The sequence below is a fragment of the Sus scrofa genome, chromosome Y (genome assembly GCF_054392235.1).
Source record: "Sus scrofa isolate SSC_HxYL_T2T_F1_AM1 chromosome Y, Sscrofa_HxYL_maternal_Yorkshire_Landrace_v2.0, whole genome shotgun sequence".
In the NCBI taxonomy this organism is placed as follows: domain Eukaryota; kingdom Metazoa; phylum Chordata; class Mammalia; order Artiodactyla; family Suidae; genus Sus; species Sus scrofa.
Genome location: NC_139402.1, coordinates 10356551 through 10383939, shown reverse-complemented (window position 1 = coordinate 10383939; position 27389 = coordinate 10356551). Strand labels below are relative to the sequence as shown.

General features: G+C 39.2%; 1 protein-coding gene across 1 annotated transcript in view; it reads right to left on the bottom strand.

The window, feature by feature from the left end:
* The window catches only part of LOC396706 (U2 small nuclear ribonucleoprotein auxiliary factor 35 kDa subunit-related protein 2), a 115090-nt gene that overhangs the window by 80983 nt on the left and 6718 nt on the right, over positions 1 to 27389 (bottom strand). The window contains exon 4 of the mRNA XM_085009129.1: positions 4445 to 4532. Within this exon, the coding sequence (XP_084865255.1) occupies positions 4445 to 4532 (88 nt within the window). The remainder of the gene's footprint in view (positions 1 to 4444; positions 4533 to 27389) is intronic.

The following is a 27389-nucleotide window of genomic DNA, read 5'->3' as shown; positions in this document are numbered from 1 at the left end:
TCTTTCTTTTAGGACCACACCCTCAGCATATGGAGTTTCCCAGGCTAGGAGTCTAATCAGGGCTTAGTTGCTGGCCTACGCCACAGCCATGGTAAAGCCAGATCCAAACCACATCTGAGACCTACACCACAGCTCACAGAAATGCTGGATCCTTAACCCACTGAGTGCAGCCAGGGATCGAACCCAAAACCTCATGGTTCCTAGTTGGATTTATTTCTGCTGCGCCACGACAGGAACTCCCTCATGTAACTTATTTTTCAATAATTAAACTAGGAGTTCCCGTTATGATACAGAGGAAACAAATTTGACTAGTGTCCATGAGGTTCAATCCCTGGCCTCACTCAGTGGGTTGGGGATCTGACATTGCTGTGAGCAGTGGTGTAGCTTACAGACATGACTCGGATCCCAAACTGCTGTGGCTGTGGTTGGCAGCTGTAGCTCCGATTAGACCCCTAGCCTGTGAACTTCCATATGCCATAGATTTGGCCCTAAAAAGCAAAACAAAAACAAAAACAAAAAAACCCAAAGTGATTTAAGATGCAACTTGTATAAAAATAAAGATCAGAAAAACAAAAACATATGTACAGTGATGTAAAAGATGGACTTCTTACACATAAATGAAGAAACAAATATTAGTTCCCTATTTTACATCATCTATAGCATCTTTATAATAGAAATCTATAGTAACAAAACAACCAGAGTTATTAACACACTTCCTATCTGCTAACGCTGAGTATTCACTATAGGTATACATTTTATCTCATTTAATCTCCATAATGCTATGATGTAGGCAGTACAATTGATTTCACCACAATACTATAGATAAGGATACTAAAGTTAGATTAAGAAACTTGAAAATGGAGTTCCCATTGTGGCGCAGTGGTTAACGAATCCAACTAGGAACCATGAGGTTTCGGGATCGATCTCTGGCCTTGCTCAGTGGGTTAAAGATCCAGTGTTGCGGTGAGCTGTGGTGTAGGTCGAAGACTCAGCTCGGATCCCAAGTTGCTGTGGCTCTGGTATAGGCTGTTAGCTATAGCTCCGATTGGACCTCTAGCCTGGGAACCTCCATATGCCACAGGAGCAGCCCAAGAAATGGCAACAACACAAAAAAAAAAGAAACTTGAACATAATGGTACAGATAGCAGAAATTAGGGCCAGAGCTAGAGTTCAAGTGTGGCTGAAGACAATTCCATGCTACTACATTGTTTAAAAACTATACCCTAAAGAAAAAATAGCAGAACGTTTTTACTACTTGGGGATAGGTGAAGTCTTTCAAAGTCAGAAATAAGGCCAAATACTGGATATAAATGATTAAGTTTGAAAGAAAATCAAATTTTAAATAACGTTGTGAGCCAAACTGAGACCAATGAGAAGAATGTCATGGATGTGACAAAGGATTAGTATCTTTAATTAGTAATAATTTACACTACAAAAAATACAAGTAAGAAGACATAGTTATTTATATTTCTAGTGTGAATGACAATATGAGGAAAATGGGCTCTTTTGTTCCCTGTTGGAAGAGTTGGAAACTAGAATGCTCTTTCTGTGCAGTTATCTCCATTTTTCTTTCTTTTTTTTTTTTTTTTTTTACTTTTGCCTTGTAGGGCCACAACCGTAGCATATGGAAGTTCCCAGGCTAGGGGTGGAAATCAGACCTACAACTGCTGACCTACACCACAGCCATGGATACACCAAGGTGGGATCCTAGCCATGTCTGCAGCCTACATGACAACCACAGTCCAGCTCATGGCAACACGGGATCCTTAACCCACTGAGCAAAGCAGGCACCAAATCTGCATCCTCATGGACACTAGTCAGATTCGTTTCTGCTGTGCCACAATGTGAAATCCCCAGTTATGTACATTTTATATATATCTGTTCTTTGATCCCAGCAATTTTATTTCTAAGCATTTTCCTGAGAAAGTAACAGGATAATTACAAAAGTTACATATATAACCACTGATGCTAACTTATATTTTTCATACAACAGTAAAAACCTATTATATTCTGAATGCTCATCAATAGAAAACCATATAGAAAAATATGCTAAGGGGGATTTTCCATCGTGGCGCAGTGGTTAACGAATCCGACTAGGAATCATGAGGTTGCGGGTTCGATCCCTGCCCTTGCTCAGTGGGTTGACGATCCGGCGTTGCCATGAGCTGTGGTGTAGGTCGCAGATGCAGCTCAGATCCCACATTGCTGTGGCTCTGGCGTAGGCTGGCAGCTACAGCTCTGATTCGACCCCTAGCCTGGGAACCTCCCATATGCCACGGGAGTGGCCCAAGAAATGGCAAAAAGACAAAAAAAAAAAAAAAAAAAAAAGTGATGAATAATGAAGTAAATGTATTAAAAAAAAAAAGAAAGAAAGAAAGAAAGAAAGAAAGAAAAGAAAAATATGCTAGGGAATTCCCATTGTGGTGCAGTGGAAACGAATCTGACTAGGAACCATGAGGTTGAGGGTTCGATCCCTGGCCTTGCTGTTAGGGATCCAGTGTTGCCATGAGCTGTGGTGTAGGTCTCAGATTCGGCTCAGATGTGGCGTTGCTGTGACTGTGATGTAGGCTGGCAGCTACAACTCCAATTCGACTCCTAGCCTGGGAACCTCCATGTGCCGTGGGTGTGGCTCTAAAAAGACAAAAAAAAAATTATCCTAGATCTACGCAATGAACACTATATTGCCACTGAAATGGTTGAACTAGACTACTGCAAATACTAACAGATCCATATAATAACAAGCAACAAAACCAATTTATAGAAAAATGTATAAATATCAGCCCATTATTAAAAAAAAAACTTCATACCACAAATCTTCACTCAACTCTTTATTTATTTGGGTATGTTTCATTTACTAAAGCTCTTTCACCTTTTATCTTCTTCCTTTTTTTGGTCTTTTTAGGGCCACACCCACGGGGTATGGAGGTTCCCAGGCTAGGAGCTGAATCAGAGCTATAGCCTCCAGCCTACACCACAGCCACAGCAATGCAGAATCCATAACCCACTGAGTGAGGCCAGAGATTGAACTTGCATCCTCATGGATACTACTCAGATTCGTTTCTGCTGAGCCACTCTTTATGTTCTTTATTATTTGAATTAGTTGGTCTTTTATATACACATTTATCAATTAATAAAAGCAGATGAAATACTTTGGTTAAAAAATTTACATGAGTTTATGGAGTTCCCGTCATGGCACAGGAGAAACAAATCTGACTAGGATCCGTTAGAACGTTGGTTCAATCCCTGGCCTCACTCGGTGGATTAAGGATGTGGCATTACCGTAAGCTGTGGTGTAGGTCACAGATGTGACTTGGATCCTGCATTGCTGTGGCTGTGGTGTAGGCCAGCAGCTACAGCTCCAATTCAACCTCTAGCCTGGGAATTGCCATATGTCAGATGTGGCCTAAAAAAGCCAAAAAAAAAAAAAATTTACACCCAAGTTTTAAAAATACTAAATATATTCTTTAAGGTTACCAGATACATTAAACAGAAAGTCATGATATCATTTATTATCACTAAAAAACAAAACACCACTGAGAAAAAAATAAATGAAATACACTCTGTGCTAATAATTCAAATGAGCAATAACCACATGAAAATCTTACAGTAACAAATTATATATTGATTTGTTTACTTAATGCATGAGAAAAGTGGATTAAAAAGTTAAATCAAATACATAAATAATGGGAGTTCCCATCATGGCTCAATGGTTAACAAATCCAACTAGGAACCATGAGGTTGCAGGTTCAAACCCTGGCCTCACTCAGTGGGTTAAGGATCTGGTATTGCCATGAGCTGTGGTGTAGGTCACAGATGTGGCTCGGATCTCACATTGCTGTGGCTCTGGCATAGGCCATCAGCTACAGCTCAGATTAGACCCCTAGCCTGGGAATCTCCATATGCCGCAGGAACAGCCCTAGAAAAGGCAAAAAGACAAAAATAAATAAAATAAATGAATAAACAAATAATGGAAAAGAATCACTATAGGACTTTGGGTCATACCTCACACCTTATGTCATACTGATAACTGAAATAAAGGCAATTTCTCACCCAAACATGATCTAATGGCTCATCCTAACATTTAGTTCTTCAGATTAGAATTACACATATCCTCCCTTCCCTGAATACTAGACCCCCACTAACTTTAAATTAGGTTGTATGACTAAGTTTATTGCTTCGTCTTAAATAGAGTATCCCTCTTTCAAAAGACACCCTTCCCTCCCCCCTCTCCTTTTTTTTTCTTTGCCTTAAAAAAACTGCCTTTGTTAGGGTCACCTCAAGAAAATGAAAAAACAGTTCCCAAGAACCCTTTGCCCCTATAAATGAATAGTCCCTCCCTATCTACACTATATAAGTTTTTATAAAGAAAAATCTATATTAGTAAACCTTAGTAATATCAAATAAAATAACTGAGTTCACATTAAGCTTTTAAATCAGTGCCCACCTCTCTATTGCCAACAGCTTCTCTTCTTTTAATTGTTTTTCAATAACAGCAGCATCCTCTTCTTCCTTTTGTGACAGTCCTGAGGGAACTGAAATGTTTTTATTAACTGATTACTATAACACTTTGGTCAGTAATTCAAGAAAGTATTTAAACACATGAAATTGTTAATCTTTACAACAATGGTATTATACCTGTCCTTTTAAACCTGCCCGGAGGGTCCACTTAGCAAAAACCCAAGCACATTAAATTTAAAAAATAAACAGTAGGAGTTCCCGTCGTGGCGCAGTGGTTAACGAATCCAACTAGGAACCATGAGATTGCGGGTTCGATCCCTGCCCTTGCTCAGTGGGTTGATGATCTGGCGTTGCCGTGAGCTGTGGTGTAGGTTGCAGACACTGCCTGGATCCCGAATTGCTGTGGCTCTGGCGTAGGCCGGTGGCTACAGCTCCGATTCAACCCCTAGCCTGGGAACCTCCATATGCCGTGGGAGTGGCCCAAGAAATAGCAAAAAGACAAAAAAAAAAAAAAAAGTACTGGAAGAAACTGCTATGCCATTTCAATGCATCATCCCAGAGATGAATATGTCAGGGTTTTTTGCTTTTTGTTTTTTCCTCTTTTAGGATCGCATGCACAGCATATGGAAGTTCCTAGGCTAAAGGTCCAATTGGAGCTGGCTGTCAGCCTACGCCATAGCCATAGCAACACGGGATCCAAGCCACATCTGTAATGTACACCATAGCTCATGGCAACACCAGATCCCTGACCCACTAGACAAGGCCAGGGATTAAATTTGCATCCTCAAGGATACTAGTCTGATTTGTTGCCACTGTTCCACAATGGGAACTCTGGAATACATAAATATAAAGGAATTTAAAAGTAATTTAAAATTTAAAAGTAAAAACATACTTTTACATTGGAGAAATATAGTGGGCAATACCTTTGTCTTATACATGAATTTTGAGAGGAATATAAATATTCAGACCATAGCATTGCATTTGTGGCCCCCTAATTTCATGTCTTTCTCACATAACAAGTAAGAAGTCTAAGTTCAGAATCTTATCTAAATGTGTGTGGAGAAAGAATGTTGCCTACAATTCTAGGAAACAACCACCATTGCCATTCTAGGAGACATCAGGCACTGCAGCTGCCTGATGTGCACCCTAAGGCAAATTAGGACAAAGAAAACAGAACACTACCCCTAGGCAGTTAAGGTGCATATATCTAAGGAATAATTTTAATGAGTCCTGACAATTAAAAACTGTCACTTGTCATCTACTTCTACCTGGCACTACATAACTGGGCCCTGTAGTCATTGACTTTCACCCGCCTTGAAGCTGAGGGTGGAGATTGGGAGTGAGATACTGTGTGCTCTGGGAAAACTGCAAGAACAGGTCTTCAGACAGTTAAATAGTTTCAGAAGAAGATTTCATGAGCTCACTTCTTGTATCTTCTCATATCTAAAGAAACACTAAAATCACTAAAGGGGACATCTGCTCCTGATGAGTAGAAGCAAACCTCTGCCAAAATGTATGTTTGACTACAAGTACCCCCTTCACTAAAATTATGTATTATACTGTCCTTTCCTCCATCTCTTCAGAGCAGACTGACCCTCAATGCTTTTCAAGGTGTGTCTCCTGGCAATCGTTTTCATTTTGCCCTCTCATGTTGTGGTTTGTTTGTTTATTAGTCAACAGCCTTGTTAACCAACAAAAAGACCCAGAGCAGACTTCTCTCCTTCACCTGAACACAACAAGGTACCAAAACCTTGGTATCAGCAGAGGCCTCTTGTGCTCATCCACTTCCCTAGAGAATCCAGATGAATTTGGCTCAGTTTCTCCTCGTTCTCAAATCTCCTGTACTGGTTAATGATCCTGAGTTTTACCTGGTGGTGTGTTAACTAAGAGGTGCCTCTCTCCTGCCCTGGAACTGAAAGATAGTAGGGAATGCCCACAGTGGAAAGATAATGGGAGGTTCCCACCTAGCTGAAAGATAGTGGGCAGGGGTTCTGATTGAAAAACACTGAGGTTTGCTCAGTTTAAATGTGCTGAACTGTCAGTGCCGAATAGGGTAATAGGTTGATCTGATGCTTTTTCTCAATCAGCTGCCTTAATAGAATGCCAGGATAAAAGTGAATACATTATATGAGAGCATTTCCTGCAAAGGGGAAAAACTCTTCCCAGTAGGTTACAGCTTTCTCAGGTGAGTGAGAAATTTATGGGAATGTTGAAGGCAGAGTCCTCACACTGTGCAGTGGTCCCATAGGGAAACCCACTCATTAATTAAAAGAATTGGTCATATGGGGGGGAACACATAAGAACTGGCCATTCAGTAACCTGAGTACCCACACTGGTATTAGACCACCAAAAGGAGAAAGCAAGCCACTAATAGGGCTGGAACTACAGTAACGTGAGATGCCTTCACTAGTGAAAAATTCAAAGTGGGAAAGTGTGAGGTGAGGTCTCAGGAAGCCAACGTCTGACTAATACTCCAGCCATCTTTGCACACATACAAAACTTCTATGTACTAGTACTTACTTAATTGGGAATTAAAGAAAAATCCTACCTTGAAAACAGTCCAATGAGCTCTTACTTTTTTTTTCATAATATACATTTATTTATTTGTTGTCTTTTTAGGGACATGTCCTCAGCATATAGAGGTTCCCAGGCTAGGGGTCTAATCAGAGCTACAGCCACAGCAACTTGGGATCCGAACCACATCTTTGACCTACACCACACCTCACTGCAATGCCAGAACCCTCGTGGGTTCCTAGTCAGATAGTTTCTGCTATCCCATGAAGTGAACTCCCAAATGTGCTTTTTTTTTTTCCTTAATGTGCTCTTATATAACATATGCAGTTGTTGGAGAAAGCTGGCTTGGGGAAAAAACCCATCTTTTCAGAATTCTGACCATTAGAGAGCAAATACTTCTCAGAAAATTTGCTTGTCTCCTTCTGTGCCAGGAACACTGATTTTATCTCAACTACCTCTAATTCCTGAGGCTAAGGGGGAAAACAGAGAATGGAAATTTATTAAATAATGACTCCCAAATAAAATAAGACATAAACATTAATTACTGAACACTGACTTCCATTTACAGAGAAACTAAAGTTATTCAAGACTATAACAAAATATGCTTTATGCCATACTGAGATACTTCAAAATTGATTACTTCCTAGTTTTCATTAGAAATTCAGGCTTTAAAGAGTTGAGGATTCTTTTCTTTTAACCAAAAGGGAACCTGCATTTTTTATAATTTAAAAAATTTAATGATATATTTTTATATATTTAAATACATTAAAGAAGAGTTGAGGATTCTAATTTACATAGGTAATTACAGCTGCTAGAAACAAGAAGAGAAATATTTCAGTATACAGTACCAAAGTAGAGTGTGTTTTCAGTAAAAATAGGATCAAGAATGGAATTGCATTTTGTTAAGAGAAAAGAAAGTATTTTTGTCCTGGAGCAGGTTGTTTCTAGATGAAAAAAATATGGGACAAACCAAAGTGGATACAAATTTGTGGAAAAACAAATGTGAGAAAAAATTTTTGTACATGGTCAGCACTGTTAAGGTTATAATAAATTTAGTTTAGCAAATGAATTTTAAAAGTAAATTGCAAGGATCCAGCATTGTCACTACAGTGGCTCGGGTCTCTATTGTGGCACAGTTTCCCTCCCTGGTCCCAGGAATTTCTGCATGCCACGGATGTGGCCAAAAATAAATAAATAAGTAAAAATAAATAAAAGTGGTAAAAAAACACAGGGGCCTCCAAGATAGATGGGTTAGGAGCAAAACTTTTCAATGAATATCATTTGTATTATTTTTCCATCTGAACTATATTAATGTGTTACATGTTTTTTTAAATATACTGCTCAGTTCTCCCCATGTCAATTAGATAAGTCTCTTGAGATGAAGCCTGGGTGGCATTTTTTTATGCTACCCAGGTAGTCAAGTGTCTAGCAAGAATTAGGAATTGCTGATGTAAACCAGCTATAATGGAAAAAATAAAAATCATTATTAAAAAAGGGGGGGAGCAACAGATAAAAAATAAATAAATAAAAAATAAAAGTAAATTGCTGCAAAACTGCGATTTGGCTTTTCTCTTTGTCAAGATGACAAGTTCTCTTAAAATGTTCAGCTGACTTGGAGTTCCTATCGTGGCTCAGTGGTTACCAAATGTGACTAGGAACCATGAGGTTTCAGGTTCCATCCCTGGCCTCATTCAGTGGGTTAAGGATCCGGCATTGCCATGAGCTGTGGTGTAGGTCGCAGACGCAGCTTGGATCTGGCATTGCTGTGGCTCTGGCATAGGCTGGTGGCTACAGCTCCAGTTAAACCCCTAGCCTGGGAACCTCCATATGCTGTGGTTGCGGCCCTCGAAAACATAAAAAAAAAAAAAAAAAAAAAAAAGTTTAGCTGCCTTAAATAATAGATTTTAAGTTTTTTACCTTCAGGTGATCTCTTCTGTATGTCTTTGAAATCTTTTATTGTCACTTTTGTTCAGTGAATAAGTACCGTTTTAGAGTGACCCATGATCCTATTTGACCAAGTATTTTAAAAGCTTCTTGATATTTTTTTGATAGTCATCCCAAATCCAATTTTAATAAGGTTCCTGTGACCTCTACCTAATTTGGAATGCTTCAAAACATCCCTGAAGCATCCCAAAGGGAGAAATTAATTAGGTTCATATGCTATGTTAAATTACATGGGAAGCATTGTCAAATGAGTAATAAACTTTCCTAGGTTTATATGGATAAATATTACTAACCTAGACATTCTGGAAATTACATGGGATTCCTACATATCCGGTATGTTCTAGTAAAATGTTATCAGTCATAATTCAAGCTATCGTCTCAAAATGTATGTCACAGCCCTAATCAAGCTTCTTTGTCAGTTCCACAGTAATCAGATTTTTATTTATATTTTATTTTATTTTATTGTACTTTATTTTATTTGTCTTTTCGCCACTTCTAGGGCTGCTCCCAAGGCATATGGAAGTTCAAGCTAGGGGTCTAATTGGAGCTGTAGCCACCAGCCACAGCCACAACAATGCAGGATCCGAGCCGTGTCTGCAACCTACACCACAACTCACGGCAACACCAGATCCTTAACCCACTGAGCAAGGCCAGGGATCGAACCCACAACCTCACAGTTCCTAGTCGGATTCGTTAACCACTGAGCCACGATGGGCACTCCAAGTAATCAGACTTTTAACCATACATTCTTCAGTCTTCTTTAGAATTATTTTAGTTTTTATTATTACTGTTATTTTTAATGGCTCCACCTGCACTAAATGGAAGTTCCTGGCCCAGGGAATGAATTCTGAACTGCAGCTGCAACCTATGCCACAGCTGTGGCAACATGGATCCTTTAAACTACTGCCCTGGGCTGGGACTGAACCCAAGCCTCCACAGTGACCAGAGTCACTGCAATCAGATTCTTAACCCACTGTGCCACAGCAGGAACTCCTGTTATTAATAAGTCTTTTGTCATTTAAAAACTGTTATCATTTTACTCTAATGTCTTTGCAAAAATGTTTCTTCAGGATTCATAAAAAGGACATTTTTCTAAAAACAAGTACAGGTTTCTAATTACTTTCAGATCCTATTGATAAACTGGGTAAGAAATTAGGAAAGTAAACTTGGAAATCTAATGGCTTTATAAAACTGTTAACAAAAAGGACTGTTACACAGAGGAGAATAAACTGGTAAATATGGTTAAAATTATTACGGTTTCTCTCTGAAATATTATTGGTTTTTAATCTGAGTTTTCCAGGGATAAGAAAATGTTTCTTAGCAAGCTAATTATGACTTAGAGCAATTTGGTAAATTATAGCTTTGTAAGAAAACTGAAATATTTATCTTTTCTATCTGTTCCTCATAGAGGTCAGAAACTCTTAGTTTCCCAGCAGTTCTGTTAGAAAATAGGAAGGCCATGGAGTTCCCGTCGTGGCCCAGTGATTAATGAATCAGACGAGGGACCATGGGGTTGCGGGTTCTATCCCTGGCCTTGTTCAGTGGGTTGAGCATCCGGTGTTGCCGTGAGCTGTGGTGTAGGTTGCAGACTCGGCTCGGATCCCGTGTTGCTGTGGCTCTGACGTAGGCCAGCGGCTACAGCTCCAATGGGACCCCTAGCCTGGGAACCTCCACATGCCGCAGGAGCGGCCCAAGAAATGGCAAAAAGACAGAAAAAAAAAAAAAAAAAGAAAGAAAAAGAAAGAAAATAGGAAGGCCAACTCCTAATAGGTGCAAGAATCTCAAAATAATTTAGAGTAAGTAAATATTTTATTTAAAGAGGTAAGAATTTACCCAAATCTATAGATATTGGCAGGTGAAATCTGTGACAAGCTTTTGGCATGACTTTCCTGGCCTTGAGACTTGACTCTTTTTTTCTTTTTACAGCCACTTGTGGCATCTGGAAGTTCCTGGGCTAGGGATCAAACTGAGCTGCAGCTGCAGGCCTGTTTCCACAGCTATGGCCACTCTGGACCCAAGCCACATCTATAACCTATACCACAGCTTGCAACAATGCCAGATCCTTTTTTTTTTTTTCTGTCTTTTCTAAGGCTGCTCCTGTGGCAATATGGAGATACTCAGGCTAGGGGTCCAATCGGAGCTGTAGCCACCAGCCTACGCCAGAGCCACAGAAACGAGGGGTCCGAGCCATGTCTGCAACCTACACCACAGCTCACGGCAACGCCAGATCCTTAACCCACTGGGCAAGGCCAGGGATCAAACCCACAATCTCATCATTCTTAGATGGATTCGTTAACTACTGAGCCAGGACGGGAACTCCAGCAATGCCAGCTCCTTAACCCAATGAGCAAGGCCAAGGATCGAACCCACATCCTCACCGCCACAGAGGAACTGTGCTTTAAAAAATAGGTTGTTGGAGTTCCCGTTGTGGCACAATGGAAACGAATAAATAAATAAGTAAAATATTTTTTAAAATAAAATAAAAATGGGTTGTTGGTTTTTTTGTCTTTTTTTTGGGGGGGGCATACCCTGGCTAGTGGTAGAATTGGACCTGTAGCTGCTGGCCACAGCTAGTCACAGCAACACCAGAGCCAAACTGTGTCTGCAACCTACACCACAGCTGCTCATGGCAATGCTGGATCCTTAACCCACCGAGTGTGGCCAGGGATCCAACCCACATCCTCATGGATAGTAGTCAGGCGCATTAACCACTGAGCCATGACGGGAACTCATACTTTAAAAATTTTAATTCGAGGAGTTCCCGTTGTGGCACAGCAGAAACGAATCTGACTAGGAACCACGAGATTGTAGGTTCATCCCTGGCCTTGCTCAGTGGGTTAAGGATCCATCATTTCTGTGAGCTGTGGTGTAGGTCACAGACACAGCTCAGATTTGGCATTGCTGTGGCTCTGGTGTAGGCCAGAGGCAACACCTCGGGTTAGACCCCTAGCCAGAGAACCTCCATATGCCACAGGTACGGCTCAAAAGCCAAAAAAAAAGAAAAAAATTTTTAATTTAAGATTCCTTATAAAGTTCCAGCAAGCCAATTTTTAAAAAGCCTATATCATCAATTACAATTCTGTAAATCATCAGCCCATATTTATTAAAATCAGATTTGCTCTACAAACAAATTAGTTTTAATATGGTCAAATTTAGTAAAAATGAGGTTAATTTTAGAGAGAGAATGTTTCAATGAATTTTAAGTTCCACTTTTGTTATCTGAGGTCTGCATTTACTGCTTAGGACTCACTTCCCAGACTTCGAACGTCAAAATCACCTGAAAAAAATGTTCAAACAGCAGTACCAAACTAGAATGAGAAGATAAAATCTGAAGTAGAAGCTGACTCCAAATGCTGCACCAGGCCTGAATACCAATTACTCTGATAACTGCTCACACCTTTGCTTATGAACCAAATATATTACACAATCTTATATGAAATTAAAAATATAATTGTTGGGTTTATGATCAGTTACCTATATTTAGTACTTCTATTTAACTTGGTAGATTTTCTACTCCAAGGATCTAACTGGACAGCTATTAGGAAAATTTTTTTTTTTTCTTTTTAGGGCCAAACCTATGGCAGATGGAGGTTCCCAGAATAGTGGTCAAATCAGAGCTACAGCTGCCGGCCCACACCACAGCTTACAGCAACACCAGATCCTTAACCTGCTGAGCAAGGCCAAGGAACAAATCCACTTCCCCATGGATACTAGTCAGTTTCTTAACCCACTGAGCCACAATGGGAACTCCCTAGAAAATTTTTCTAGAGGAAAGAAATTATAGATCTGCTCAGACCTTCTCACATCACTGCTCATCACTACGTAGGATTCCTTCACCTGGTCAATTAATAATATGAATTTTCTTTTAAAGTTACTCAATCTCAATCAGAACAGCAAGCAAAATCTCAGCCAAAGAATAAAACCTATCTAAACCATGTGATGGATTCATACGGCTAACATTAGGCTGTGATTAAGTTTAAGCCGCCCCACCTTATGTTGGGAATAATTAAACCATACTAAGGATAACCAGCCTAATAATACTAAGAAATTGGACTGGATACATTTTTTGAACAATGCCAATAAATGATTTCTTTAAATATAAGGATTGGTACAGAATAGATTAAGTCAGATAAACTGGGGATACACTAGGATGCACCTAATGGAAATCCTTGGCTTAAGTTCTTACTCATAACCTTACTACTACTGCTATCTGTATTATTTGTATTTTGCCTGTTTTACAAAATTGTCCTTTCATTCATTACACCAAATGTGTGAGTAAGTGTCAAAAGATGATGACTAGGCAACTAGAAGCAGTTTACCAGATTATATAGCTTTACATAAAATCAATGATCATAACATTGTAATACAATGATTGTAATAGTGTAACTTGAAGTAAGGGAATAGGCAACAAGATGGCATCATTTCCTGGATGATAACAGACTAGTTAAGACAGGTGGTCCAGAGACCTTTGGCTACTGTTAATAAGGTCTAGTCCAATAATAACACATTGAGTATCCTGTCAAGGAAATTCTCACCTGACTGAGGAATGAACATTCCTAGCACTAAGGGACAAAATGGTTATGAAATGCCTCCCAAATTATGTTGGATTTATGACCAGGAGGGAGTCCTGCCAACTAAAAATTGTCACTTACATTCTGGCACTACAAGAATTAGGTCACTAGACACTGAAGCCACTGAAAGGAGTAGAGACCAGGGTGGACACAGGAATGAAGCACTCTGTGCTCTGGGAATAACCAGCATAACAAGCCTCCAGATAATTAGTTATTTTCAAGAGAATATTTTATGAGCCCAATTTCTTGCATGTGCTCACATCTAAAAAGCACTGTTAAAATCACCAATGGAGCCATGTGCTTCTCGTAATAGCAAACTTTTTGTGCCTAGAAGCCAAAATGTATGCTTGATTACATGACTCCTCCTTTATCAAAATCACATATATACCAGGCTCCTCTGCTACGTCTTTGGAGAAGTTCCTTGGAGCTGTCTGAGAGGTTGTCTCTCAGGCTACAGTCATTATTTCTCCCCAAATAAAAATTTAATTCAAAACATTCACATTGTGTGCTTCTTTTTTTCCAGTAAACAGTCCAAATTCTTGCATATTCTTCAATGTAGAAAAGCACTAATGACATTAACTGTAAACATCTGGGAGTTCCTGTTGTGCCTCGGTGGGTTAAGGACCTGACATTGCCTCTGGGAGAATATGGTTTTGATACCTGTCCTTGCTCATTGAGTTAAGGATCCAGCATTGCCACAGGCTGTGGGACGCAGCAGATGCAGCTATGATTTGATGTCTGACCCAGGAACTTCCATATGCCACAGGTATGGCAATAAAAAGAAAAAGAAACAAAAAGTCTGTTTTGTGTAATCAGAAGTAATTCTTTGAAGTTTGACCACATTTATTTTTCCTCCCAGAGAAAACTCATTTATATCCTGCCTCCTCCCTTACCTCTTTGAAACTGTATTCTCAGAGCTACTTTATATGTCGGCTATATATCCTGGTTACAGTTCTCAGCAAGGTCCCCAAATAAACTTACCTCTCAACTTTTAGGTTGTGTGTTTTTTCCTCATTTGACATACCTAAATCAAATATGGGTGAGACTCAAAGTATGATTCATATTCCTCTCCAGCTATAACCCTATGAAATCAAATAGGTATGTACTTCCAAAATACTATGGTGTGACTGGTATAGGCTAGATGTCCTGGTTCCAAACTTCTTCCATAGGAAGAAGTGTGAAGCAAATTCAAAACAGTAAGGCCCACATTCCCCATACAACAAAACAGTGATTAGGCCCTGAAAGTTCTAGGGGGCCCTGTCTCCATGACTTGGCTGGGCATGACTCTTACCAGAGCTCTCTTAGTTGGAGTCCTATGACTGAAGCCCTTCTGGGATATAATCAGACATATGGTGGTATATTGTTCTGGAGCTTAAGGGTGTTCACCTCTAGAGTCTGCATGGTATTGCCTTAGCAGGGTCTCTTCACTAAGGCCCCTTCTTTGACATAGAAAAATCCTTTGGGCCTTTACATATTGTTGGGTCTGTGACGTGTACCCCCTAATTTCTAAAATATCTACATGGACATTCTTCCACTGTTTGGGACAACAGCCCTGGGTTTCAGTGTAGATGACTGACTAATCTCCCAATTTTTAAAAAAATAAATTGTTTCTAGATTCTACTGAAATGTAAGGGACATAACAGTCCCCTTAAAAAAAAAAAAAAAAAAAAAAAAAACCAGGGAGTTCCCATCATGGCTCAGTGGTTAATGAATCTGACTACGAACCATGAGGTTGCAGGTTCAATCCCTGGCCTTGCCCAGTGGGTTAAGCTTCCGGCGTTGCTGTGAGCTGTGGTGTAGGTCGCAGACACAGCTCATATCCCAAGTTGCTGTGGCTCTGGTGTAGACCAGTGGCTACAGCTCTGATTAGACCCCTAGCCTGAGAACCTCCATATGCTGTAGGAAGCAGCCTAGAAAAAACAAACAAACAAACAAACAAACAAAAAAAAAATCAGGCCAGGGAGTTCCTGTTGTGGCGCAGCAGAAATGAATCTGACTAGAAACCAGGAGGTTACAGGTTTGATCCTAGCCTCGCTCAGTGGGCTAAGGATCAGGGATTGCCACAAGCTGTGTTGTAGGTTGCAGACACGGCTTGGATCTGGCATTGCTATGGCTGTGGTGTAGGCCAGCAGCTATAGCTCCAATTAGACCCCTAGCCTAGGCATCTCCATATGCTACAAGTGCAGTCCTAAAAAGCAAAAAAAATACATTTAATAATAATAAGGTCACATCCTAGGAGTTCCAATTACCGTTAACAGGGTTAAGAACCCGACTACAGAAGTTCCCATTGTGGTGCGGCATAAACGAATCTGACTAGTATCCATGAGGATGTGGATTTGATCCCTGGCTTTACTCAATGAGTCAGAGATCTTGCACTGCTGTGAGCTGTGCTGTAGGCCAGCAACTGTAGCTACAATTCGACCCCTAGACTGGGAACTTCCATATTGCACAGGTGAGGATCTAAAAAGCAAAAGAAACAAATAAACAAAAAAAAACTCGTCAGAGTCTCCATGAGAATTCTGGTTCAATCCCTGGTCTTGCTCAGGATCTGGCACAGCCATAAGCTGTGATGTAGGTCACAAATGAAACTCAGATTTGGCATTGCCATGGCTGTGGCATTGAGCCTGCAGCTGCAGCTCCAATTCAAGCCCAAGCTGGGAATTTCTATATGCCACAGGTGAAGCCTTAAAAAAAGGGAGAAAAAAAAATTTGTTTGGGGTGAAATGTGAGTTTGGCTGATTTTGATAAGACTGGTATGAATCACTGTCTGAACAGGTTAGAGCTATTCGTGAGGGCAATGGAAAGATTAGTCACCAAGCTAAACAGAAGCCAGGACCTACTGTTCAAGATAATGGAGAGAACACAAAGGATGTAGCCTAATTTTGTTTTCTTTTTAGGGCCATACCTGTAGCATATGGAAGTTCCTAGACTGGGGGTCGAATGAGAGTTGCAGCTGCCAACCTACACCACCGCCACAACCACAGTGGATCTAAGCAGCATCTGCAGCCTATGCCACAGCTTGTGGCAATGCCAGATCCTTAACCTAAGCACAGCCAGCAATCGAACCTGCCTCCTCTTGATGGGTTCTTAACCTACTAAGCCACAATAGGAACTCCTCAATTTTTAGTTCTGATTCTTTTTTGAATAACAATTCCATCATTAAGTAATTTCTCTCTTTTGTGCATTTTACTACAATGACATAAAATTTATATTTGAAGGCAGGACAAAAAAAAGTAAGCATAAAATTCTCTATCCATTTAGGGCCTCCCCCTCCTTCCCTAATGTGCAGTTTGCATTTGTATTATACACTGCCCAGAAATCCTCTAAGGCAGGAATGCCTGCCTGACCCTAAAGACCATTTTCTCCCTTTCCTCTGACATTAGCAATGTAAATTCTTAAAGAACAAACTGGACAACCACACGTAAGAGAAGGAAATTAGAAGATTTTCTAACACCGTATATGAAAATAAACTTAAAATAGATTAAAGACCTAAATGTAAGGCCAGATACTATAAAACTCAGAGAGAAAAACATAGGCAAAATGCTCTTTGACATAAATCACAGCAACATTTTGTTTGAACCACTTCCTGGAATGAAGACAATAAAGACACAAAGAAACCAATGGGACCTAATTAAACTCAAAATCTTCTGCACAGCAAAGGAAACCATTAAAGAAAGCAAAAAAAAAAAAAAAAAAACCTACAGAATGGCAAAAAAATTTTTGCAAATGATTCACTTAAAAGTTTAATCTCCAAAATATACAAACAACCCATACAACCCATCAACAACAACAACAAAAAAAAAAAACCCAATTGAAAAATGGGCACAAGACCTATATAAACATTTCTCCAAAGAAGACACACAGATGGCCAGTAGGCACATGAAAAATTGCTCAAAATCACTAATTATTAGAGAAATGCAAATCAAAACAACGAGGTATCACCTCACTCCAGTTAGAGTGGCTATCGTTAACAAGTCAACAAATAACAAATGCTGGAGAAGATGTGGAGAAAAGGGACTCCTCCTATACTGTTGGTGGGAGTGTAAATTGTTAAATACTATGAAAAACAGTATAGAGGTACCTCAGAAAACTAAAAACAGAACAACCATATGACCCAGCAATCCCACACCTGAGCATATGTCCAGCAAAACTTTGACTGAAAAAGACGAACCCGTATATTCATTGCAGCAGCACTACTCCCAACAACCAAGACATGGAAACAACCTAAATGCTCACTAACAGATGAATGGATTAGGAAGATGTGGTATGTATATACAATGGAATACTACTTCGCCATAAAAAGGACAAAACAATGGCATTTGCACCAACATGGACGGAATAGACTCTCACACTAAGTGAAGTAAATCAGAAAGAGAAAGACAAATACCATATGGTCTCACTTATATGTGGCATCTAAAATATGGCACAAATGATCTATCTATAAAACAGAATAGATCGTAGACATGAGGACAGACTTGTGTTTGCCAGGGGTAGGGGAAAGGTGTGGGATGGACTAGGAATCTGCTGTTAGTATATGAAAACTATTGCATTTGGAGTGGATGGACAACGAGATCTTGCTGTACAGCTTAGGAAACTATATACTTAGTCACTTGTGATAAAGCATGATGGAGGATAATGTGAGAGAAGAATGTGTGTGATATATATATATAACTGGGTCACTTTGCTGTACAGCAGAAATTGACAGAACACCATAGATTAATTATAATAAAAAATTTTTAAAAAGACTTCTAAACAAAACAAAACAAATTCTTAGGAGCAGTGCTCTTTCTCAGGTCTGCTGGGGGTCATGGTGACTTGCTTACATTCCATGTGCTTACCTAGACTATGCTTCCTTGGTGAACATCACAGAAAATGTTAGCATGTCATTTTAATGTACACTCCTTTGTTTTGAAAATGTATATGACTGGGCCTTCAAACTAACAGGTGGAACAGTCCTCAGAGCTTTCTGAAAGACTCTCTCTCAGAGTCTGTCTCTTGGGTTATAATCCACAGTTTGGCTGAAATAAAATACTCTACTTTTCCTTCTTAGCTTGGTTGTTAACTGAATTTTCATCAACTATATAACCATTTGAGAGAAACCAGGTCTATTTCAAAATGTTGTTGAGCTATCTCTTCAGCCAAACACTCAAATTCATTGTAAGTTCTACCTACAAAAAAAAAAAAAAAAAAAAAAAAAAAAAACACTATACCCCAAACACAATTTAGCCAGGCTCTTTGACATTTTACAAGAAATCACTTATAAATATGTCCAACAACATATTCCTCATTTTCATCTGGGCCTTCATACAAATGGTCTTTACTGTTCATATTTCTACCAATATTCCATTCACAACCACTTAGGCATTCTCTAAGATTACAATTTTCTCTTGTAAACTATGAACAAAAAGCGAACTCACTTATGATGAAGGGATCAAAAATGAAACCAAGCCATTAGGGAAGTGGAATTTATATACGTCTACATGTAGATGTAATATAAACTTTTGATCCAGCTGTCCTGAGATCACTTGAAACATGTTTCCTTTACTCCTCAGAGACCACAATTTAACAGTGAATCTGCTGCCAATGAGTAATTGAATGCCAGCCAGCATCAACCACAATTTTGTTAAAATAACATATGTGACTTCTCTGGAATGAAAAGATTTTGTCTTTTGTCTTCATAAACCCATATCATTTTCTACTTCCCTCTGACACCACATCTGAGTTGCTACGCAAATCAGTGCCTCCAAATTTCAATTCCTAAGACCCCAAATAAACTCTTTCTTAGTTGTAACATTCTTTTTTCATTGTTTTTGACACTCTTATCACTCTCTTAACCCTTTTCTCACTCTCCTCTCCTTTTTTTTTTTTTTGACTTTTTCTTTTAGGACTGCACACATTGGAGCTACAGCTGCCACCCTACACCACCTACAGCAACACAGGATCCAAGCCATGTCTGTGATCTACACCACAGCTCAAAGGAACCCTGGATCCTTAACTCACTGACCAAAGCCAGGTATTGAACCTGAATCCTCAGGGATCCTAGCTGGGTTCGTTGCTGCTGAGCCATGATGGGAACAACCTCTCGTTTCCTTCTGACCCTTTGGAAGACGTGACTGTACAGTCCATTAATTTCAATGTAGGTTTTTTTCCTAGCATGCATCTCTGAACTCTTCCAGCCTCTGCCCATTACTCAGTACCAAAGCTACTTTATATTTTCAGTTATTTATTAGAGCACCAACTTCACTTCTTGGATTTTTCTATCTTAACCCATTCAGACTGCTAAATAAAATAGGTCAGCCTCAGAGGCTTATAAACAGTAAACAATGGAGTTCCCACTGTGGTGCAGTGGAAACAAATCTGACTAACCCCCATGTGGTTGTGGGTTCGATCCATGGCCCCGTTCATTGGGTTAAGGATCCATGTTCTATGAGCTGTGCGGTAGGTCACAGACGAGGCTCAGATTCCACAATGCTGTGGCTATGATGTAGACTGGCAGCTACAGCTCTGATTCAGTCCCCAGGCAGGGAACCTCCACATGCTGCAGGCGTATCCCTAAAACCAAATAAATAAACAAACATATTTCTACAATTCTGGAAGCCAAATGTCTAAGATGAAAGGTTCCAGAAAGTCAGGTGAAGGCCCTCATTCAGATTATATTCTATTACCATAGTAAGGAAAAGGGAACTCTCCTAGACCTCTTTCACAAAGACAGTAATCTCATTCATGAGGTGGAGACCATAATGACCTAATCACATACCAAAGGCTCCATCCCTAATACCTCCACAGCTGAATTTAGAGAGTGAGACCTACACAAATATTCAGAGCATTAACTGCAGAGTCGGAAATTAGAAGTTTTTAACAAATATTCAGAAGATAGAATCAACCAGAGATAAAGAATTCAATAACTGAAATGAAAAATACACTAGAAGGAACCAATAGGACAATGAATGAGGCAGAAGAACAGATCAGTGAGCTGGAAATGGGGTAGTAGAAATCACTGATGCCCAACAGAAAAGACAAAAAAAAGAAATGAAGACCGTTGAGAGACCACTAAGAGACTTCTTGGACAATATCAAACATGCTACTATTGACATTATAGGGGTCCACAAAGGAAAAGAGAGAAAAAAATAAGGGTCTGAGAAAAGATTTGAAAATGTAATTGCAGAAAACTCACCTAGCCCAGGGATGGGGACAGAAACAGTCACCTAAGTCCAGAAAGCACAAAGAGTCTCTTACAGGATTAACCCTAAGAGGAATACACAAGTTCCTAAGAGGATTACATGAAGACAAACTGTAATCAAAATGACAAAAATCAAAGAAAAAGAGAGAATATTAACTGCAAGAAGGGAAAAGGTAACCTGCATAAGAAGTTAAAAGATAAATGTAGTAAAATCATTAGCATCCACAGTAAGCAGTTAAGGGATCCACAAAATAACTGGATATAAAATATAAAATCCAAACCAGTAATCATGAAGAGAGGAGAGTGTAAATGCAGGGTGTCTAAAATGCATTTGAAATTAAAAGATCAGGAGTTCCTGTTGTGGCTCAGTGATTAACAAATCTGACTAAGAACTGTGAGGTTGCGGGTTCCATCCCTGTCCTAGCTCAGTGGTTTGAGGATCTGGTGTTGCCGTGAGCTGTGGTGTAGGTCAAAGACAAGGCTCACTCGGATCCAGCAATGCTGTGGCTCTGGCATAGGCTGGTGGCTACAGCTCCAATTAGACCCCTAGCCTGGGAACCTCCATATGCCACAGGTGTGACCCTACAAAAGACAAAAAAAAAAAAAAAGAAAGAAAAGAAAAAAAAGAAATGAAAAGATCAGCAAACTTAAAACAAGCACATATATATACAGACTCCTATACAAAAACCTCACAATAACCAGAAAACAAAAAATCTGTAGTACATATACATACACAAAAAATAAAAAGGAATCCAAACATAACACTTAAGGATCATCAAATCACAAGAAAAGAGAGTAAAAGGACAAACTGGAAAAAAGATCTACAAAAACAAATCCAAAACAATTAACAAAAATGGCACTAGCAACATACATATCGATAATTACCTTACATATAAATGAACCAAATATTCCAACCAAAAGACAAAGACTTGGATGAATGGATAAAAGAATAAGACCTACATATCCACTGTCTGTACAGACTCATTTCAGATCTAAGAACACATACAGACTGAAATGGGGGAATGGAAAAAGGTATTTCACTTAAAGGAAATCAACAGAAAGCTGGAATTGTAATACTTACACTAGACACAATATATCTTTAAGGTCAAGAATGTTACAAGAGACAAAGAAGAACACTACATAATGATCAAAGGGTAAATTCAAGAAGCTATAACAATCATAAATACATAAACACTCAACATAAGACCATTTCAAAATATTACACAAACATTAACATTTATAATTAATAAATATAATTTATAACAAATACTATTTGTTATAATAATTATTGTTAAAAATTATTTATAATTTAATCATAATTATTTGTTATAAATAATATTTACTAACAAATATTAACAATGTTAAGAAAAGGACAAGTTGACAATACACAATAGTTAGGGACTTTAACATTCCCCTTACATAAATGGATCAGCCAGACAGAAATCAAGAAGGCCTTAAATGACATATTAGGCCAAATGGAACTAAGTGAAATTTAGAGCATTCCACTCAAAAGCAGCAGAATATATATTCTTTTCTTTTTTTCCTTTCTTTTCTTTTTTTTTTTTTTTTTGCTCTTAAGGGCTGCACCCAGCATATGGAGGTTCCCAGGCCAGGAGTCGAAGCAGAACTATAGCTGCCAGCCTACACCATAGTCACAGGAATGTGGGGTCCAAGCCACGTCTGTGACCTACACCACAGCTCATGGCAATGCCAGACCCTTAACTCACTAAATGAGGCCAGGGCTCGAACCCACATCTTCATGGATACTAGTTGGGTTTGTTACCACTGAGCCACAATGGGAACTCCCCATATTTTTTTCAAGTACATTTGGAAATTCTCTAGGGCAGATCACACACTGGGCCACAAAGTAAGCCTTGGTTAATTTAAGAAAACCACAACCATAACAGCATCTTTTCCAACTGCAATGCTATGAGGCTAGAAATACACTACAAGAAGAAAAAAAAAAACTGCAAGAAACACAAACACGTGAAGGCTAGACAATATGCTACTAAATCACTGAAGAAATAAAAAAGTGTATCAAAAAATACACAGAGACAAATGAAAATGAAAACATGAAGAACCAAAACCTATGGGATGCAGCAAAAACAGTTCTAACAGGAAAAGTTATAGTGATACGAGCTTATTTTCAGGAAACAAGAAAACCTGAAATAAATAACCTAACTTATGTCTAAAGCAACTACAGAAAGAACAAACAAAACCCAAAGTTTGTAGAAGAAAATAAATAATTAAGATTGGAGCAAAAATAAATTAAATAAAGACTAAAACAACAATAGGAAATTTCAGAGGAGTACGAATCCAACTAATAACTATGAGGTTGCAGGTTCAACATTTGGCCTTGTTCAGTGGGTTAAGGAATTGGGGTTTCCGTGAGCTGTGGTGTAGGTCAGATACGACTCAGATCTTGAGTTGCTGTGGCTGCGGGATAGGCAGTAGCTGTACCTCCGATTCGACCTGTAGCCTAGAACCTCCATATGCCTCGAGTGAGGCCCTAAGAAGCAAAATAAATAAATTAACTAGTTAAAAATCAGAAACTAAAAGCTGGCTCTAGGAAAAGATAAAGAAAATTGATAACCTTTAGCCAGACTCAACAAGAAAAAAGGTTAGAGGGCTCAGAGCAATAAAATCAGAAATGAAAAGGGAAAAGTTACAACCTACACAACAGAAACAGAAAGAATAAGAAGAGACTACTATAAACAACTAACTTTAAGTCAATAATGGACAACATAGGAGAAAGGGACAAATTCTTACAAAGTACAACCTTCTAAGACTGAATCAGGAAAATATAGAAAAGATGAACAGGCCAATTACGAGTACTGAAATTGAAAATGTGATTTTAAAAACCCAACAAACAAAAGTCTTAAAAGAGAATTCTATCATACATTTAGAAAAGAGTTAACTACTATGCTACTGAAACTCTTCCAAAAAAATTACAGAGAAGGGGGAGTGGCTGTGACTCAGCAGTTAACAAACCCAACTATTATCTATGAGAATGAGGGTTCAATCCCTGGCCTTGCTCAGTGGGTTAAGGATCTGGTGTTGCCATGAGCTGTGGTTTAGGTTTTTGCAGACACCGCTCAGATCCTGTGTTGCTGTGGCTGTGCTATAGGCCAGCAGCTACATCTCTGACTTGGCCTGGGAACCTTCTTAAGCCAGGGGTGCAGCTCCCTAAAAAAAAAAAAACAACTGCAGAGAAAGGAACACTTCCAAATTTGTTCCATGAGGCCACCACCACCCTGATACAAAAACCAAAGACACCACACATACAAATTACAGGCCACAGACAATTCAAATTACTGATGAACAAAGACAATTCAAATTGTAAAAGAAGTAAATCTGTCACTGCAGATGACATAATGGGATATATAGAAAACCCTAAAAATGCTATCAGAAACTCACTAGAGCTCATCAATGAATTCAGTAAAGATTTGCAGAATACAAAATTAATACACAGAAATATGCTGCATTTCTATATTCCAACAATTAAAGATGAGAAAGAGAAATTAAAGAAACAATCCAGGAGTTCCCGTCATGGCGCAGTGGTTAACGAATCCGACTAGAAACCATGAGGTTGCGGGTTCGGTCCCTGCCCTTGCTCAGTGGGTTAATGATCTGGCGTTGCCGTGAGCTGTGGTGTAGGTTGCAGATGTGGCTCGGATCCCGCATTGCTGTGGCTCTGGTGTAGGCCAGTGGCTACAGCTCCGATTAGACCCCTAGCCTGGGAACCTCCATATGCCGCGGGAGCAGCCCAAGAAATAGCAAAAAAAGACAAAAAAAAAAAAAAAAAGAAACAATCCAATTCACCACACTTCAAGAACAATCAAATACCTAGGAATACACACATACCTAAAAAGCAAAAGACCCGACTAAGAAAACTCAAAGACATTGATGAAAGAAATCTAAGACAACACAAAAGGATTGAATCAATATTGTTAAAATGTCCACACTACCCAAAGCAATCTACAGATTCAACACAATCCCTATCAAATCATCAAAGGCATTTTTCACAGAACTAAAATACAAATTTTTGGAATTTGTACGGAAACACAACAGAATTGCTAAAGCAATCCTGATAAAGAACAGAGGTGGAGGAAGCACACTCCTGACCTCAGACTGTACTACAAAGTTATGCTCATCAAACATTGTGGTACCAAAACAGTATGATATCAAAAACAGAAATATACATCAATGAAACAGGACAGAGCCCCGAAATAATCCTAGCACATATGGTCAATCAAACAAAAAAGGAGTCATGAATAGACAATGGAGGAAAGAGTCTCTTCAGTGTGGTATTGGGAAAACTAGGTAGCTACATGCTAAAGAATGAAATTAGAACATTCTCTATCATCACACACAAAAATAAACTCAAAATGGATTAAAGGCCTAAACGTAAGGCTGAATACTTATAAAAATCCTAGAGGAAAAAACAGACATTCTCTGACGAAATCACAGCAATATCTTTTTGGAACCATCTCCTACTGCAATGGAAGTAAAAATAGAAATGAATCAATGGGATCTAATTAAACTTCAAAGTTTTCTGTACAGCAAAAGAAACCATGAACAAAACAAAATACAACATATGGAATGAGAGAAAATTTCTGTAAATGACGCAACCAACAAGAGATTAATATTCAAAGTATACAAACAGCTCATACTGCTTAATATCAAAAAACAAACCAACCAATCAAAAAGTATCCAGAAGACCTAAATAGACATTTCTCCAAAGAAATGATGATGGCAGAGTGCCTCAGTGCAAATGAATCTGACTTTACTCAGTGGCTGTGGTGTAGGTCACAGACACAGCTCGGATCCCGAGTTGCTGTTCCTGCAGCATAGGACAGCAGCTGTAGCTCCAATTCAGCCCCTACAATGGGAACTTCCATATGCCACAAATGCTGCCCTAAAAAGCACAAAAAAAAAAAAAAAAGAAGAAGAAGAAGAAGAAAGAGAGAAATGATGATGGCCAAAAGGCACATGATGCTCATCACTGCTAATTATCAGAGAAATGCAAATTGAAACAAACCTCATTGAGTATCACCTCACTGTAGTCAGAATGGCCATCATCAAAAAGTCTATGAATAGGAGTTCCCATCGTGGCGCAGTGGTTAACGAATCCGACTAGGAACCATGAGGTTGAGGGTTTGGTCCCTGCCCTTGCTCAATGGGTTAACCATCCGGCATTGCCGTGAGCTGTGGTACAGGTTGCAGACTCGGCTCAGATCCTGAGTTGCTGTGGTTCCCTGGCCTGGGAACCTCCATATGCCGTGGGAGTGGCCCAAAGAAGTAGCAAAAAGACAACAAAAAAAAAAAGAAGTCTATGAATAATAAATATTGGGGAGGGTGTGAGGAAAAGGAATCCTTCCTACATCCTTAGTTGGGAATGTAAACTGGGGCAACCACTATGGAGAACAGTATGGAGGTTCTAAACTAAAAAGAGACATGCATTCCAATGTTCATTGCAGCACTATTTACAACAGTCAAGACATGGAAGCAACCTCAATGTTCACTGACAATGGCTAAAAAAGATGTGGTGTGTATAAATATACATATATATAGAGAGAGAGACACACACACAATGGAATATTAGTCAGAAAAAAGAAAGAATTAATGCCATTTGCAGCAGCATCAATATAGAGATTATCATCTTAACACAAAGAATGGCAAATATCATATGATATCACTTATGTGTAGAATATAAAAATTATGCAAATAAACTTACTTACAAATCAGAAACAGACTCACTGTTGCCAAGTGGACAGCATTTGGAGATGTTGGGGAGTGAGAGATAAATTAGGTCTGGGATTAAATAATACCCACAACAATAATAATATGGTATACAACAAGTACCTACTCTGTAACATAGGGTACTACACTCAATATCTTGTTATAACCCATAATGGAAAAGAATCGGAAACAATATATACATCTATGTAGAAAAAAACACTTTACTGTACAGCTGGAACCGAGGCAACATGTAAATTAACTATGCTTCAATTTTTTAAAAAATAATAATCTTAAAAAACTCCAGAAGAGAGGAGTTCCCGTTGTGGCTCAGTGGTTAACAAATCCAACTAGGAACCATGAGGTTTTGGGTTCAGTCCCTGGCCTTGCTCAGTGGGTTGAGGATCCGGCTTGCCATGAGCTGTGGTGTAGGTTGCAGACACAGGTCAGATCTGGCATTGCTGTGGCTGGGGTGTAGGCCGGTGGCTACAGCTGTGATTCGACCCCTAGCCTGGGAAACTCCATATGCCGAAAGAGCAGCCCAAGAAATGGCAAAAAACAAAAAAACAAACAAACAAAAAAAAAACCATAAGAGAGAGAGGACACAGAGATAATGAAAGTAATGTAAAGAAATGCAAGGAGTTCTCATCATGGCTCAGTGGTTAACAAATTAGGTTTCAGCTTCGGTCCCTGGCCTTGCTCAGTGGTTTAAGGATCGGGCGTTGCCATGAGCGTGGTGTAGGTCGAAGATGTGGCTTAACAATATAATTTGATCCCAAGTTGGCTGTGGCATAGGCTAGTGGCTACAGCTTTGGTTAGACTCCTAGATGGGGAACCTCCATGTATGCCGTGGGTGCAGCCCTAGGAAAGACAAAAAAAAAAAAAAAAAAAAAGGAATGCAAAAGAAGCTCTCCACGACTCAAGCTTAAAAGAGAAAGATTCTGTAACTGACACATGTATAATAGCTTTAACCAAAGGCTTAT